Below are 16699 nucleotides of genomic sequence, written 5' to 3'. Positions count from 1 at the left end.
CACCTCTGCGCTTAAGACAAGATCCTGGAACTGTGAGGAGCAACTGGTCCGCTGACCTCAGGGAGCGTGGTGGGACATACGATTGTAGCAGATCAGAGAGATGGGGGGGGGGACTGTTCAGTGATTTGTAGGCATACATGAGTATTTTGAACTGGATTCAAAAGTGAACTGGTAACCAGTGCAGGGAGGCCAAAACTGGTGTAATGTGCTCTCTTTTGCCTGTACTGGTTAAAAATCGGGCTGCTGCATTCTGGACCAGTTGTAGTCGTGCAATGGAGGTCTGACTGACACCAAACAGGAGCAAATTGCAGTAATCAAGCCTAGATGTAATAAATGCATGTATTACTGTATCCAGGTTATTTTTGGACAATATGGGCTTCAGTTTAGACAGCCGCCTCAATTGGAAGAAACATGATTTAACAATCATGTTTACATGATTGTTGTTTCAGGGAAGGGTCCATTATCACGCCCAGATTAATGACTCTTTGTTTTTCTGACAGGGTTAGAGCGGAGAGGTCGAAGCAGTGTTCTTCAGACTTCTTTTCATTGAAACTTAAGAAGTTTAAAGCCATCCAGTCCCTGATGTCAGCCAGGCAGTTGAGCAGAGGTTGAATAGAGCATGTGCCATTGTGTCTTAGGGGGAAGTAAATTTGACAGTCATCAGCATAGAAGTGGAAGGGCATGTTGTGTTTCTGGAAAATAGCACCAAGCGGCAGCAGGTATAAAGAGAATAGGAGGGGACCCAGGATGGACCCCTGTGGAACCCCCCATTTAAGCTCTGCCGCTGCAGAACTAAAATCCTTGATGGAGACACAAAAGGATCTAGGATTTAGTTACACATCCACTCACGCTTACACTGCGCACACAAACGTATTGGCACATTTATATTTATTATCCTTGTTTGTGTTTTGTTTGTACAATAAACCATTTTAAATGGCCCATACCTTGATCTACTCTCATTCTTGTTATGGGCCATGAGCCAGGCCTGTAACAAGTGGGGGTTCGTCCGGGATTTGAACCCAGGACCTTTGCCTTATCATTTTATTTAAAGAGGTTTAAAAAGTGTGAATTTGGCCTGTTTGGAAAACTTAACTGTAGAAGGAGGCTGCTGCAAGGGAAATATCTGCATGCAGGGCAGTCCTGCTGATGAAACAATGATGGGACAAATGAGGAGAAAAGACACCCCAAATGCACAACAGTCTGATTTCATGTATAATATAGATAATTAATACAAATACCTGTATATTTCTTAAGTCCGACCAATAAGACTCTAAATGTTATTAATGTCTCATTTTGTTATTTTATAGATGACAGTAAAAAAGTGTCAGTAATCAGATTTAATTCTGTACAAACACTATCTTTTTAAGAAGTTTTGTAAACAGTTCTGCATTTTTTTTTTGTTTTTACAATGAATTGCTAACAAGACCAATATTTGCACTAAATTGTTCAGCTTTGGATTATAGAGACCTGTTGTAAAGCCCATCAGGGAGAAGCAGGTGTTGAAGCATCTTTTCTGATTTTTGACGCAGATTTCCTGTTTTCCCTCCGGACTCCTGACGCTCTCTGCTTTCAACCGCCTCTGCCATTATCAGTTATACCTGAACACTTCAGATATACCTCCCCATAAAAGGAGAGGGAACACCTGCTTGGTTCAAAGGACACAGTACTGAGTTTTTACATAAATGCGATGATAAATCACTGAGTTATACGTGGTTCTAATGTCAGATTTCATACCTATACTTATATAGAATATAGAACATTGAATCAGGAAGCGCAAACACTTTGTTGCCTGAAAGTTTATCTTTGTTGAATTACCTCCTGGATGCACAGTGTGATGGAACAAAACAGGACAGGTTGGTGGAAAGATGATCGTTGTGAGCTGAATGAACTGCCCTACAGAATATATTGGGTTGGATAAACAACACGGACAGAGTTGATCCCATTGTGTTTCACTAATAATCTGAAAACAGGGTGGAAAGGTCAATGTGAAAGTATCTAAAGTAATAGTAATACTGTGTCATCCTGAACCTTCTTGTGCTGTTTTATAGACGTTTATGTTGGGACATCCTCTTATAATTGCCTCAAGTCCCGTTGATTGATAATGCACATATTTGTCAGGACCTCGCTGTGGGTCGTGCAGCATCGGAGTGAGGAGAAGTGAGAATTATTAATGGGTAGTGTAAAGATAAGGTAAAAAAAAAAAAAAAAGAAAAGGATTTATTTTTCTACGCATTATTTGTTTTAATTGAACCTAATGCACCCAGAACTGACAAACCAAACTAAACTAAAGATAATTTAGTAAGAGTTTAGGTGTAAGTTGGTAAATCATAAAAACACATTTTCCATGTAAACCTGCTGAGTCTTTCAGTTTGATGCAAGATTAGTCTAAATATAGTTTATAAGATGATGATCAGGTGTCTTTAAATAGCGGTTTAGCATAAATAGGGCTTTGTAAACATCAAAAGTGAGACAAAACTCATATTGGGCTGGTGAAGATGTATTGTGACCAAGATTGGATTTTATTTTTTAGGTTTTCTGCATGTACAATTTTCAGGTGAATCACAGTATCTTGATGTGGTAATCTATTACTCGAGAGCAAGATTTATCACATAATCATAAGCATGGCATTTCTTATAAATATGCACAGGTAATGTGCCGCATTGAACTTAAAATAATGCAAATAAGTATTTATGTGTCAGGTAAAAAAGGGAAAGCAATATGAAAGGTTATATTACAAATCACAAAACTTTTGGGAAAAAAAAAGTAAAAACTGTACAGATGTGACAACAAAATAGTGCGATGTAACTTTTCCAGTAGAACTATTCTAAACAAAGCATTTACTAATATATAACTGCAGGTGCTGTTAAACAGTGCACATCTAAGGAAATATACTGGAATAGAAAAAATAAAACAGTAATGAAAAACAGATACTTTGACAAATGACATGCTTAATTTTAAAATGCTGATTTCCATCTTTTACTGAACTAAACAGGACTTCATAAAGTGATTTTGATTTACTGCAGTTCTTTTAATCAATCTTTTTCCTCTTAACACCAGATAAAACTGTTCATTGATGTGGCAAATCTTTCTGACCAATCAACTGTCGGCATTGCTTACGTCACATCTGTGCTGCTTCCTATTGGTTAAATCTAAGCCGACTGTATCAAGCGTACTGAGTTATCACGTGAACGTTGGCACTGGGACTTCAAACTAAAAGAACAAACGTGGAAAAAGGCTGATTATCAACAAAGATAACGTGCGTAAACTCTAAATTAAAACTATAGCATTCTGTATTCAATAATTTTACGTCTTAGAAACTCATAATATGATTATGTTAGATTTGTATAACGACCTGTTAAACGTTACGCCCGGCATTTATATTTATTTTGAAAGCCTTAAACGGAAGCTCTTGTTTGTACTTTCGCTAATTTGGTTTTTAACAACTTCCGTCCTCCCTGTGTGACTTCGACCAAAACAACAACAGAAGAAAAGCAAACAAACGTTGTTTTTGTTCTTAAGGCCAAAGTCTAAGACACGAGTGAGTACCATTTTTCGAGGAAAATATCAGTTGCTTGAAAATAAAGTTTCGTTTAAAGTTGGGAGGTAAGCTAAAGTAAGCTAAAGTAAGCTAAAACGCTTGTTTGGCCTGTGGATGCTAATTATTGTTACTTTGTTACATTCAGTACGTTTTGGGTGACTAGACTGGTTTCCATCTCGAGTAGGCTCCGTTTATGTCTAATTCTTTTTAATTAATTTATTGTCAGAAAAGTGACAAACTTGCTAAATGTGAAGAGTTCCTTAACCTGTTTGTGCAATTTAACAGGCCTCTGGATCGCCTTAGATATAATTATGGAAATTAAAAACGAAAAGACAGTGACAAATTATTTAGCAGAAATCCAGCAAATACAAGATTTTGTCAATAATTCTGTTACGTGATAAAGTTTATTTTGAGGTAAAATTAAATAAAGAAGGAAAAAATATATCCTATATTTTTCTATAATGTCAAACTAAAATGTTTTTGGCAGTTTAAATTGTATAGAGTCCAGAATAACGTTTTACTTGCTTTTATATAAACAAATATATTAAAGCAAAGTTCAAACAGTTTTGTTAATGTTAGTGACATTTATGCTTTCTGCTACTTTTGCAGATTCATAAAAGGTTCTTCACTGCTTTAAATCATTTATGACAGGATTTTAATTAGAGGAATTTTCACTATGATTTACATTTGGTTTATTACATTATCAAAAATATAGTAATATGTCCTGCATATGTACCCAAAACATATGCAGAAATGACCTCTGCAGTGCTTTTATGTATTTTACAGAGAAAGAAATCAACTAAAAAGGGCTGCCTTATTTGCTACAAGTTGAAAAAATGGGTCGCATCTTCCTGGATCACATTGGGGGGAGCCGTCTCTTCTCTTGCGCCAACTGTGACATCATTCTGACAAACCGGGCTGAGCTCATCTCGACACGTTTCACCGGAGCCACCGGCAGAGCCTTCCTCTTCAATAAGGTACTTGCACTTTCACTGAACACCAGCCAGCAATGATGACAAACAAGTTGTGCCCCTCCTCTGTAATAGATTTTTAACTTGTGCATCTGTGTAGTTTCTTTGTTCTGCAAACATTTTTCACTATTCATACTGCATACACACCTTAACATTCCTTGTGTATTGCACATGCACACCATCGTTCATGCCAGACGTCTAGCCTAAAATCATCTTGGGATGAAAAGTTACAGTTACAGCTACTACCATCCCAAATTTAACTCAAATGTTTGTAAGTTTGACCGAGTTATAACATTTATTATGTTGGCTAATGTCAATTAACTGTGGCAGCCATCTTAAATTGAATTACCTCCAGATAAATTCATCCATCCATTATCTTCTGCTTGTTCCGAAGTCGGGTCGCGGGACCAGACATATCTATCCACAGCCACCTCTTCCACCTCTTCTGGGGGAACCCCAAGGCGTTCCCAGGCCAACCGAGAGACATAGTCTCTCCAGCTTGTCCTGGGTCTTCCCAGGGGTCTCCTCCCAGTCTGAAGCACCTCACTAAGGAGGCTCACAGGGGACATCCTTACCAGATGCCCTAACCACCTCAACTGGCTCCTCTCGATGTGAAGGAGCAGCAGTTTCTACTCTTGAGTCTCTCCTGATAACTGAACTTCTCCGCAGGCTAGCTGGACCTCTCCCTTAGGGGAGAGGTCCAGCTAGCCTGCGGAGGAAACTCATTTCAACCGCCTGTATCCACAATCTCATTCTTTTGAGCTTGTGACCATAGAGGAGGGTAGGAACGTAGACAGACCGGTAAACAAAGAGCTTTGCCTTACAGCTCAGCTCCCGCTTCACCCCAACAGACCGGTACAGAATCCACAATACTGCAGACGCTGCACCAATCCGTCTGTCAGTCTCACGCTCCATTCGTTCCTCACTCATGAACAAAACTCCAAGATACTTGAACTCCATCCATCCATCCATCCATTATCTTTACCCGTTTATTCCATTTTGGGTCACGGGGGTCGCTGGTGCCCATGTCCAGCAATCACTGTGCGAGGGGCGGGGTACACCCTGGACGGGTCGCAAGTCCATCACAGGGCCACATAGAAACAAACGAGACAAACAACCATTCACTCTCTCACTCACACCTAGGGACAATTTAGAGTTACCAATCAGCCTAACATGCATGTTTTTGGTCTGTGGGAGGAAACCAGTGCACCCGGAGAAAACCCACGCATGCACGGAGAGAACATGCAAACTCCACCCAGAAAGGCCCCTGGACCGGGGTTTGAACCAAGGACCTTCTCGCTGAGAGGCAGCAGCTCTACCAGTTGCGCCACCGTGCTGCACTTGAACTCCTCCAAATGAATTAATTTTATTAAAATTTTAGAGAATTTTAATAAAATTAATTAACTGGTTTGAGAAATTTTTGCTAAATTTACAAATAACACACAAACAAAAACATTATTGCCTTTGTGCCTTCAGTGGCGGAGGGATAAATGTCACTTTATGATAATGAAACAATCCCAAAAGTCTTGTATCCAGAGTAGTCAGTCAGCACCTAATATCTGAATATTCCTGAGCACAATTTAATACACTATAAGACACAAGTTCTATCTTTGATTCAAATTTCTTAATATCTAAAACTTATTTTCATTTTGCTGAAAAACCAAACAATTAATTTGGAGAAAAGCTGTTGACTGTTACAGTAACCGGTGCACGACTGCCGTCTCTGCAGGTTGTGAACCTGCAGCACAGCGAGATCCAGGACAGAGTCATGCTGACGGGGAGACACATGGTGCGGGACGTCACCTGCAAGAACTGCAACAGCAAGCTGGGCTGGATGTACGAGTTCGCCACGGAGGAAAGCCAGCGCTACAAGGAGGGTCGAATAATCCTGGAGAGAGCGCTGGTGAGGGAGAGCGAAGGCTTCGAGCACGCTCCCTCCGACAGCTCATGAGTTGTTTTGTAGTTTCTGCCACGGCACTTGAGCCGTGCGTTCAGCAGCTTCCCCTCCAGCAGCAGCGCACGCACATAAGACAGTCATCTTGTTGTGAGTGGAAAAACACCTTAATTAAAAAACAAGCTGGATGTTTGGAGGTAATTAAAAAAAAAAAAAGGGGGTGAACGCTGTTGTCTTCCTGCCAATATAACATTTCCTGCAGTTTCATAGTGTGCCCAATAGGCGTGAGTGTTGCTCATGTGTGGGATGTCTGCTGCTCTCAGGTGAAGAAGATATTCAGAGTATTTACCAACTCAAACAGTTCAGATTATTGATGATTACAGATTTAGTTCTGTTGTATTTGCTTAAAGAATGGGGGGTGGTGTCCAAAATCCTTACATTTTAAGAGAATTTTCTGTGAGTTTTGATAGAAAATGTCGATTAAACGATTGTTGCATTACTTCTCAGAGTTATCGGCTCACAGAACATTTTCCAGAACTTTAAAAATAACTAAACAAGTAAAACCAACACAACTGTCAGTTCACGTTGGTCTGCGGTGAACCAGGTCTTGTTTTACTCTAAAGATTTATTCTGTGTTTTTTATTTTTATTTAATGCTGTAAAATGTATCACAGTAAAATATATTTAAACATATTTAGTAGAATTTTTAGCTTTACTGTTTAGAGATTTTTCTTCTAGACTTGCATTTATTGTTAATTTTTTTTTCTTCTATAAATAAAAGAGCTGAAATCATTTACATGTTTTGCGTGTTTATTCACAGATTTACATAATTTATACAACCACTCACAAATGACTAACAGATGAGGTCAGGCAGGAATCCCCGTGGACTGTGATGTTTGCAGATGACGTGATTTGTGATGAGAACGGAACAGGTGGAAGAGAACTTGGAGAGGTGGAGGTATGCACTTGAAAGAAGAATGAAAGTCAGCCGTATTAAGACAGAGTACATGTGTGAATGAGAGGGAGGCCGGTGGAACAGTGAGGCTACAAGGAGCAGAGGTCACAAAGGTGCAGGACTTCAAGGACTCCAGGAAAATGGGTAAAGAGGTGAAAAAGAGTCCAGGCAGGATGGAGTGGATGAAGAAAAGTTTCAGGAGTGATTTGCAACAAAATGGTGTCGGCTAAGAAAAAGTTTCCAGGACAGTGGTGAGACCAGCTATGATGTATTTGTCAGTTTCTTCCCGTCCTCTCAACCCCATCCGGATGGCTGCTCATCCTGAGCTTGGCTCTGCTGGTGGTTTCTTCCTGTTAAAAGGTTTTTCCTTTTCACTGTTGCCTTTGTGCTTGCTCGGGACGGGAGACGAAGAAGTGTCACCACAGTCTGCTGGCTTCCTTTAGTAATTGGCTTTTATAATGTATGTGAATGTGAATGCTGTACAGTGCCCTGAGACAACTTCTGTTGTGACTTGGCACTGTATGAACAGTATGGTTTGGAGACAGTGGCATCAAAGACAGGAGGCAGAACTGGAAGTGGTAGAATTCAATTTTTCAATTAAAAAAAAATACTTTATTAATACCAGAGAGAAATTAAATGTTGTAACTCATCATCTTTTTTCATTAATGAGTTGTTCTAGATGCTGATGGCTGTGGGCAGGAAGGATCTCTTGTTCTACAACGGATCTGAAGAAGCCTCTGACTGAAGACTCTCTGTTGTTGTATGACAGTCTGATGAAGAGGATGCTGAGGGTTGTTTATAATGTTCTTCATTTTATGAAGAATCCTTCTTTCTACAATCATCTCCAAAGAAGTCCCTAGAACTGAGCCAGCCTTCTTTATGAGCTTGTTGATCTTTTTTAAATCACTTGCTCTGGTGATGTTCCCCCAGCAGATGATGGCAGAAGAGATAACACTCTCTACAACAGACTTATGCAGCATCTTGCTGCAAACACTGAAGGACTTCAGCTTCCTCAAGAAGTACAGTCTGCTCTGTCCCTTCTTGTAGATGCTTCACTGTTGCATTTCCAGTTCAGTCTGTTGTCCAGGTGAACCCCAAGGTATTTATACTTCTCCACCACCTCCACTTCTTCTCCCATGATGGAAATAGGGTTGGACCTGTTCCTGCATCTCCTGAAATCTACAATCATCTCCTTTGTTTTGTTCACATTCAAGATGAGATGATTGTTTCCCCACCATGCCACAAAGCGGTCCACCAGTTCCCTGTACTCAGCTTCTTGTCCATCTCTGATACACCCGACCACTGCAGAGTCATCTGAATATTTCTGCAGATGACATGAAGATGGTGAGGTTCTCCTTAGGAATGACAAGGATGGAAAAGATTAGGAATGAGATCATCAGAGGTACAGCACATGTTGAACAACTGGGAGATAAAGTTAGAGAGGACAGACTGAGATGGTTTTTGGACATGTCCAGTAGACAGTGGAGTTGAAGGTGACTCACTCTGGCAACCTTTGAAAAGGAAAAATCAAAAAAAAAAAAAAAGTAAACACTCACAAATATTTATACTCATAATAATTTTTATATATTTATGACTAACTAAATAAAACACAATTCATATTTCGTTTTAACAGTTTGAATTTTCCACTTTTACCCTCGGGATATAAAGGCAGATAACCCAAACGCATATATCCGCTTGGGGCGTGGCATTCTGGGAAATGTAGGCGAAAGATGCGGCCGGAGCGTCTGCACTTTGGTGTGCGGCTGGTTGAGCAGCTTTTATCATGTTAACTCTGGATGCGGTGTATATATGGCATGTAACAAGAGCCGGATAATTCACTTCAAAGCTCCTCGTAAGGACACAAAGCAGAACCAAAATGGCTGGAGGTGAGTTATTTTTTTTACCCGTTAACACACAAGCTAGGACATCTGGCTAATGCTAGCTAGCTGTCGTGGCAGTGAGAGCAAAAGTCACGTTTTTTTAATTAAAGTAAATAAACTGTTTGACACGAATTAACTAGCTACTATCATTATTATTATTTTTTTAACTAAATTTCCCTTCAGTTAAAACACGTCCGTGTGTGAACAAAAGTTGTTTAACGACTGAAATAACGCTTTGACTTGTATTTTCCCTCCTGTTCTCCTCAGAAAACGTGAGTTTATTCTTCAAACTGTACTGCCTGAGTGTGATGACACTGGTGGCAGCTACATACACGGTGGCGTTACGATACACAAGGACCATTTCTACAGGAGACCTGTATTTCTCCACCACTGCCGTGTGCCTCACCGAGGTCATTAAATTAATCCTGAGTCTGGGGATGCTGGCCAAGTAAGTTCATCACTTTTATTTTAATTATAACAGCAGTAATAAAGAAAAACAACGATGTGGATAAATCTGTATACTCGGGTAAAGGAGCAATTAATATTCAAATTTGAGTCCCAGAAATAACTATTTTGAATGCAATAAGAATGCTACATAACTGTAGTTGTCGTAAATGTTTTTGTTTATGTCTGTACCCAAAATGTGTCAAAAATCGCTGGTTTTGTTTTCATGACCTTTTCAGAAAGTGTTCATCAAATCTACATTCACAACTGATTTACTTTGAGTAAAACCATCTCGAGATGGCTGCGTCCTATGTGTGAGCAGCAGGACGTTTTTATTTCAATTCAGTTTATTTATGTAGCGCCAAGTCACAACAGAAGTCGTCTCCGGGCACTGAACAGAAACATTCATCTACATAAATAATAATTTAACATTTATTTATCTGAGGAGCAGACTGCTTTGAGTTTAACTCCATCGCAGAACTCCAAGCGTGAAGGCGACAGTAGAAAGGAAAAACTCCCTCGTGAGGAAGAAACCTTTAGCAGAACCAGCCTCAGGAGAAGTGGTCATCTGCTTCAACCGGCTGGGTTTGGTAGGAACAGATACACAATGGCAGGTCAAGAATCATGTTAAGATAGAAATGGTATCAGGTGAAAACTATTCAATTTTAACAATTCATTTAAGGAAATGAGGCCAATTTGTCCTCCAGTAGTCTAAGCTCAAGGCAGCATAACGAGCCAACCCTAACTATAGGATTTATCAAAAAGGAAAGTCTTAAGCCCAGTCTTAAAACTGGACAATGTGTCGGCTTTACATACAGGAACTGGAAGTTGGTTCCACAAGAGAGGAGCCTGATAACTGGAAGATCTTCCTCCCATTCTGCTTTTGGAACCGCAAGTAAGCCTGCAGTCTGAGAGCGAAGTGCTCCGTTAGGAAAATATGGAACAATAACATCTCAAATATCAGATGGAGCTAGGTTGTTGAGGGTTTTGTAGATTAGAAGCAAGATTTTGAATTCTATTCTGGATTTGACAGGGAGCCAATGGAGCGAAACTAAAACTGGAGAGATATGATCTCTCCCACTAACTCCAGTTACGACTCTGGCAGCAGCATTTTGGATCAACTGAAGATGTTTTAAAGAAGCATTTGGACACCCAGATAATAAACCATTGCAAGTATGTTAGACTGGTACAGGACATGTATGAGGACAGTGGTGAGATGTGCTGTAGGAGTGACGGATAGCTTCAAGGTGGAGGTGGGATTTTATGCCAAGAAAATGCCACAGACGCTATCTTTCCTTTATAATGCTGATGGAGAAGTACAGAGAGGGTCAGAAAGAACTCTATTGTGTCTTTGTGGATTTAGAAGAAACATGACAGGGTGCTGAGGGAGGAGGTGTGGTATTGCATGAGGAAATCTGGAGTTGCAGAGAAGTACAGTATGTTAGACTGGTACAGGACATGTATGAGGACAGCAGGACGGTGGTGAGATGTGCTGTAGGAGTGACGGATAGCTTCAAGACAGAGGTGGGAGTGCATCAAGGATTGGCTCTGAGCCCCTTCTTGTTTGCTTTGGTGATGGACCGACTAACAGATGAGGTCAGGCAGGAATCGGATGACATTGTGATCTGTGGTGAGAACAGGGAACAGGTGGAAGAGAACTTGGAGAGGTGGAGGTATGCACTTAAAAGAAGAGGCATGAAAGTCAGCCGTAGTAAGACAGAGTACATGTGTGTGAATGAGAGAGACAAGTGTGGAAACTGGAGTGGGTGGAGAAAAGTTTCAGGAGCGATTTTGACAAAAGGGCGTCAGCAAAATTCAAAGGAAAATTTTACAAGACAATTATGAGTCCAGCTATGTTGTATGGTCTGGAGACCGAGACATGGGCAAAAAGACAGGAGGAAGAACTGGAAGTGGCAGAAATGAAGATGATGAGGTTCTCCTTAGGAGTGACAAGGATGGATAAGATTAGGAATGAGATCATCAGAGGTGCAGCACAGGTTGAACAACAGGGAGATAAAGTTAGAGAGGACAGACTGAGATGGTTTGGACATGTCCAGAGGAGGGACAGTGGGTATACTGGTAGCAGGATGTTAGAAATGCAGCTGCCAGGTAAAATATATATTATGGATGCAGTTAGAGAGGACATGGATGTAGTTGAAGTGAGGACAGAGTGAGATGGAGGAGGATGACTCGCTGTGGTGTCTCCTGACACCAGCAAAAAGAAGAATGTAATGTTCACTATGGAACACTCTAGTCTGATGTTTGGCAAATAATATCCTCCAGACAAACTGCACTGCATATTTTAGATGTTTATTTTTTTCCATCACACCCAGTTCTAACTCATGAATCATGGGCTTTTACAAAACTTGATAACGTGTTTGAGGTATTTCATTCACTGGAATCCGAGGAGCAGGAAGGGAAACTTAAAACAACTCAGCATGTCCCATAAATGGAAGCCATTAAAACATTTCTTTATAAATGGAAACGAACTCGAACGTTGCTGATGAAATGTAAAAACTTCTCCATTTGTCTGGTTCGGTTTAGGAGTGTTACTTTAATTTCAAGTTTTCACTAAGAATTAGAATAAGAATTGCAATATACAAAAGTTGTGAAAATAAATTTAGCAAAAGTTTAAGAATTAAAATTTTATTTTATCATGTCGGCACCTTTAGCCTTCACGATTGTTTCAAAGCATAAAAGCCCGAAGGCAGCCAAACTAGTTCAGTCTGTTTCTTTATCACACAATAGAAGCTTAGAATGGTTTGACGTCGTTCCCTAAATACAGTCTGCAAACAAGATTTATGAGCTGCCATTCATTAAAGTGTCATACATGGACTTCCTGTACTTTGAACTGCGATATCACAAGATCTTTATTTGGTTTCGATTTCTTTAGAGAATCAGGCAGCTTCATCAGACTGAAGAGCACCATCGTGGAAAACATCTTCAGCCCCACAGAGCTGCTGAAACTGAGCGTGCCCTCGGTGGTGTATGCGATTCAGAACAACATGGCCTTTGTTGCACTGAGCAACCTTGATGCAGCTGTGTATCAGGTACGACTGAAACTTTTATTTTTTGTGTGTTCAGAACAAATGGTCCAATGCATCCCATTTTATTTACAGGACCTTGAATAAACCAAACCCTCCACCCTCTAAGGACAGCATTTCAAAAGTCATAATTTTTAGTCTTAGATTTGCAAAACAGTCGTTAAAACAAGATGATCGTTACCAGGGTACTTCTGATAGACAGGCCTCACATCAACACTCAAAGCTCTGCTAAGTGTCTTCAAACATGAGGAAAAACCAGTTGAATCACTTCAGTTGGACTAAGATCAGCTTTAGATATATTTTAGGTTAGTTTTGCATTTATGTAAATTGGGACTAGGATTAAAAAGCACACTGAAATTAGCCATTCAAGAAATCCTTCTTAGGCAGCACGGTGGCGCAGTTGGTAGAGCGGCCTCCTCTGCAAGAAGGTCGCCAGTTCAAATCCTGGCCCCGAGACCTTTCTGGGTGGAGTTTGCATGTTCTCTCCGTGCATGTGTGGGTTTTCTCTGGGTACTCCGGTTTCCTCCCACAGACTAAAAACATGCCAGTTAGGCTGATTGGTAACCCAGGCCACCCTTGCAAGAGATCTGTTCTCTCAATGGGATTTACCTGGTTAAATAAAGGTTAATAAATCAATTGTCTCTAGGTGTGAGTGGGAGAGTGAATGGTTGTCTCGTTTGTCTCTATGTGTCCCTGTGATGGACTGGAGACCTGTCCAGGGTGTCCCCCGCCTCTCGCACAGTGACTGCTGGACATGGGCACCCGTGACCTGAAAAGGAAGGAGCGGGTAAAATATGATGGATGGGTGGAAATCCTTCTTAATCAAATAAGTGTTTTTTTTTCTGGGAGCAAACTGGAAATTGTAAAATTTTTCTTACATTGAATTACTCCCATACTTCCTCCAGTGTGCGGCGTTGCCAGGATCACTACTATAACGGACGAAAAAAGGTTTAAAAGTTCTTAAACTCGTCTTGTTTTGCTGTACAGGTGACTTATCAGCTGAAGATCCCGTGCACGGCTCTGTGCATGGTCCTCATGCTGAACCGCACTCTCAACCGCTTGCAGTGGTTCTCCGTTTTCATGCTCTGCTGTGGCGTCATCCTCGTCCAGTGGACGCCTGCAGAGGCCACTAAAGTTCAGGTACAGTAGAGATCCCTTATGTTCGTGTTCATTCACTGTATGATAACGGGTCACGCGGTTCAGTAAGACATACAGAACATCGGTGGACATGGACCATAATGCAGTGTGGCACGAGCCAACACAGCAGGCTGATCAAGGCTAACATCTGCAGCTCGTTTTGATTATTATTTTTTTAATCTAGACATTTTTAACATGAAGTGGTTCGTCTTATTCGTCGAGCTGTGGGGCTGAGAAAACATGAGCTGATCTTGTTTATAAAACATTTTGAGTCTAAATATGAAATGCTGTCCACAATGTAACAATCGTCACGTGTCTTCCTTTTGTTCCTTACTCCAGCTTTAAAATCAGTTCTGAACAGAAATATTTTGTAGGTGATATTAATAATTTTTGTACATTGAAGGTTCTTGTATAGGTACAGTTGCAGCTCGTTGTCTAAAAAGAAGCATTATGAAAAAAAGTGGCACAAATTTGTGTAAATACGTTTTTATTTCAGCCAAAACCAGTGAAATTATGTTGTCCATCATCCCACATTTAGGTGTTTTTCCAGCATATCTTGTTTTTTACGTCCGACTGTGGTTACTTTGCTCATAATTATGACATGCTGCGTTCAAGTAGGGTTCGAAATGTAAAACACCGTACAGTCTCCATGCCTTTATATATAGGCTTGATATAATGAGTGAATTTCAAATGCAGCCTGTTTTACCTGCTCATCTGGTTTTATCGTTTTTTTTAATCCACAGATTGAGCAGAATCCCATTGTTGGGTTTGTTGCCGTTGCTGTTGCCGTCCTCTGCTCTGGATTTGCAGGTAAAGAATTCATTGAGGAAATGGAGGTTGTTCTTAACTGGTTTGTTGCGCAACTTTCCGCAGTAATTTGGATAAACTTCATGTAAATGTACACTTGACGTGATTACTAATGTAGAATTTGCACCCCCCTGATTAAGTTGTTTAAAACAGTTTTGTGTATTTTTAGGTGTGTACTTTGAGAAAGTACTGAAGAGCTCCGATACATCTCTGTGGGTGAGAAACATCCAGATGTACCTGTCTGGCATCGTGATCACCCTGGCTGGTGTTTACATGAACGATGGAGAAAAAGTCCTGGAGAAAGGCTTTTTCTTTGGTTACACACCGTGGGTGTGCTTCGTAGTATGTAAGTACAAACACCTGGAGTATGTTTAGTTTTCCTGGTGTTTGGTGTGACACAGTCCTCTTTGTGCTTCCAGTCCTGGCCAGCGTTGGAGGTCTTTACACGTCAGTGGTGGTGAAGTACACAGATAATATCATGAAGGGCTTCTCTGCTGCTTTGGCTATTGTTCTGTCAACAGTAGCATCCGTCATGTTGTTTGGACTGCAGATAAGTAAGTTAGTTTCTTACAAACACATTATTAGTTTGTTTATCCAAGAGGGGGTGTTACGTTCCTTTTAACAATTATATGGGTACTCACCAGCTCTGCAGACCAGCAGCTCGTTTCCAGTCGGGCTCTGTTCTGGTTCTGCAGACCTACCCTGCAGGGACGAAGCCCACCAGGTCCAGCTTGATGTGCATGTGGATAATTGAGCTTCTGTGAGCTTAATAGATAGATCTTTACTTCTGACTTTACGATGCAAAATTTTCCCTCTATTTCGGCAGAAGGCAGCGGCTGGAAGCACTGTTGGCTTCTGGGTAGTGTAGTTCATACAATTGCCTTACAGTGTAGGCTATTGAAAGAAAACTACAAAATGGCAGCATCTGTCCAAAGTTTTATTTTTTTTAACTTTTTATCCCGTACTGTCCCAATCACGTAATATTAAAGTTGACGATCACGTGTCTTGTACGATCTTAACGTTGAACCAAGAAGTAGCGAGGGACTACTGTAATGCAGTTAATGATTGTTAATGAATGTGAACAGGTACACGTCAGTTTAACAGACTTTCAAGGACTCTGACATAAAAAATCCCAGAATGATTTAAAACTGGTCATTTGGAGTGGCTGGAGTCAACTTGTAGCAAGCAGTACAAATTAAAGTATTTAAGCAACGTCTTCGATAAAAAAAAAATACAATTTGAAAGTTTTCCGTTCATTGATGCTACATAATTTTAAAACTGGTCAACAGCTCAGCTATTGAAACCTGAAAGAATTAAACGGTTCTCCTCTAAAAAGGCTTTGTAACCACATGTATAGAGTGAAATTGTTTATGAACTAAACAGTTACAATTATTTCTTTTTTTCCTCTCTCTCTCCACAGCAATCACATTTGCCTCCGGAGCTCTGCTTGTGTGCATTTCCATTTATCTATACGGACTTCCAAAGCAAGACACGTCCAAACTGAGTTGGCAAGACAAGAACACGGACACAGAATCCAAACAAAAACTGATCAACGTGTGAGTCACAAACTCGCAGCAAAAAAAAAAAAAACCAGAGTCTCGAGCGGCAGGACCAGGTCTCTTCTGAGTCTCCTGCAGGACTTGATGGCAGACACTAGCTGGCTCAGCTGGGTTTGGTTCACGACAAAGACCAGTTTTGGTTTGTTACAATAGATCTGCTCCTCCCTCCACCCACATGATTGACAGCGCTGTGGATTAACCGAACAATCTCTCAAGATTATAGTTTTAGTCAATGAAAAGTGGCCACTTACTTGTATGATTTTTAAAATTTGTAAATAATCTAAGGCAAACGGTCAAGTCCGGTAAATCATCTTTAGTGTTTAGGACTCCGTCCACTGTATTTGGTTTAAATGGTGTCTAAAACAACTTCTCATTACTGGATACTTTCTTCCAGTTGCTAATCTATTCTGAATTGTGCAATGTGACCAAGTCAGTGTAAACAAACAATGCATGTTTGATTATTTTTATTAA

At 40.5% G+C, this 16699-nt stretch overlaps 2 protein-coding genes across 2 annotated transcripts; both read left to right on the top strand.

The window, feature by feature from the left end:
* The first annotated feature begins 3421 nt into the window (after positions 1–3421).
* On the top strand, positions 3422–7018 carry LOC119418319 (protein yippee-like 5). Its single transcript, XM_037685585.1, has 3 exons — positions 3422–3538; positions 4325–4515; positions 6239–7018. The coding sequence occupies exons 2-3, from the start codon at positions 4375–4377 to the stop codon at positions 6458–6460; spliced, it is 363 nt and encodes a 120-aa protein (XP_037541513.1). The 5' UTR covers positions 3422–3538; positions 4325–4374; the 3' UTR covers positions 6461–7018.
* A 2052-nt stretch (positions 7019–9070) lies between these two features.
* slc35a1 (solute carrier family 35 member A1) lies at positions 9071–16560 on the top strand. The gene is made up of 8 exons (XM_037685584.1): positions 9071–9243; positions 9505–9685; positions 12575–12731; positions 13713–13865; positions 14606–14672; positions 14839–15015; positions 15089–15223; positions 16090–16560. The coding sequence occupies exons 1-8, from the start codon at positions 9234–9236 to the stop codon at positions 16227–16229; spliced, it is 1020 nt and encodes a 339-aa protein (XP_037541512.1). The 5' UTR covers positions 9071–9233; the 3' UTR covers positions 16230–16560.
* The last annotated feature ends 139 nt before the right edge of the window (positions 16561–16699 follow it).

The sequence above is a fragment of the Nematolebias whitei genome, chromosome 12, assembly GCF_014905685.2.
Source record: "Nematolebias whitei isolate Nwh7 chromosome 12, NemWhi1, whole genome shotgun sequence".
NCBI classification, from domain to species: Eukaryota; Metazoa; Chordata; class Actinopteri; order Cyprinodontiformes; family Rivulidae; genus Nematolebias; species Nematolebias whitei.
The sequence above is the reverse complement of the archived record's forward strand: the minus strand, read 5'-3'. Positions and strand labels throughout refer to the sequence as shown.

Excerpts from the sequence above, each read along its gene's own strand:
- LOC119418319 (XM_037685585.1), top strand. The coding sequence starts at position 4,375 with ATGGGTCGCATCTTCCTGGATCACATTGGGGGGAGCCGTCTCTTCTCT. Across the intron at positions 4,516-6,238 it reads GAGCCTTCCTCTTCAATAAG|GTTGTGAACCTGCAGCACAG; the intron begins GTACTTGCACTT and ends CCGTCTCTGCAG.
- slc35a1 (XM_037685584.1), top strand. Across the intron at positions 14,673-14,838 it reads CCTCTGCTCTGGATTTGCAG|GTGTGTACTTTGAGAAAGTA; the intron begins GTAAAGAATTCA and ends GTGTATTTTTAG. Across the intron at positions 15,016-15,088 it reads GTGGGTGTGCTTCGTAGTAT|TCCTGGCCAGCGTTGGAGGT; the intron begins GTAAGTACAAAC and ends TTGTGCTTCCAG.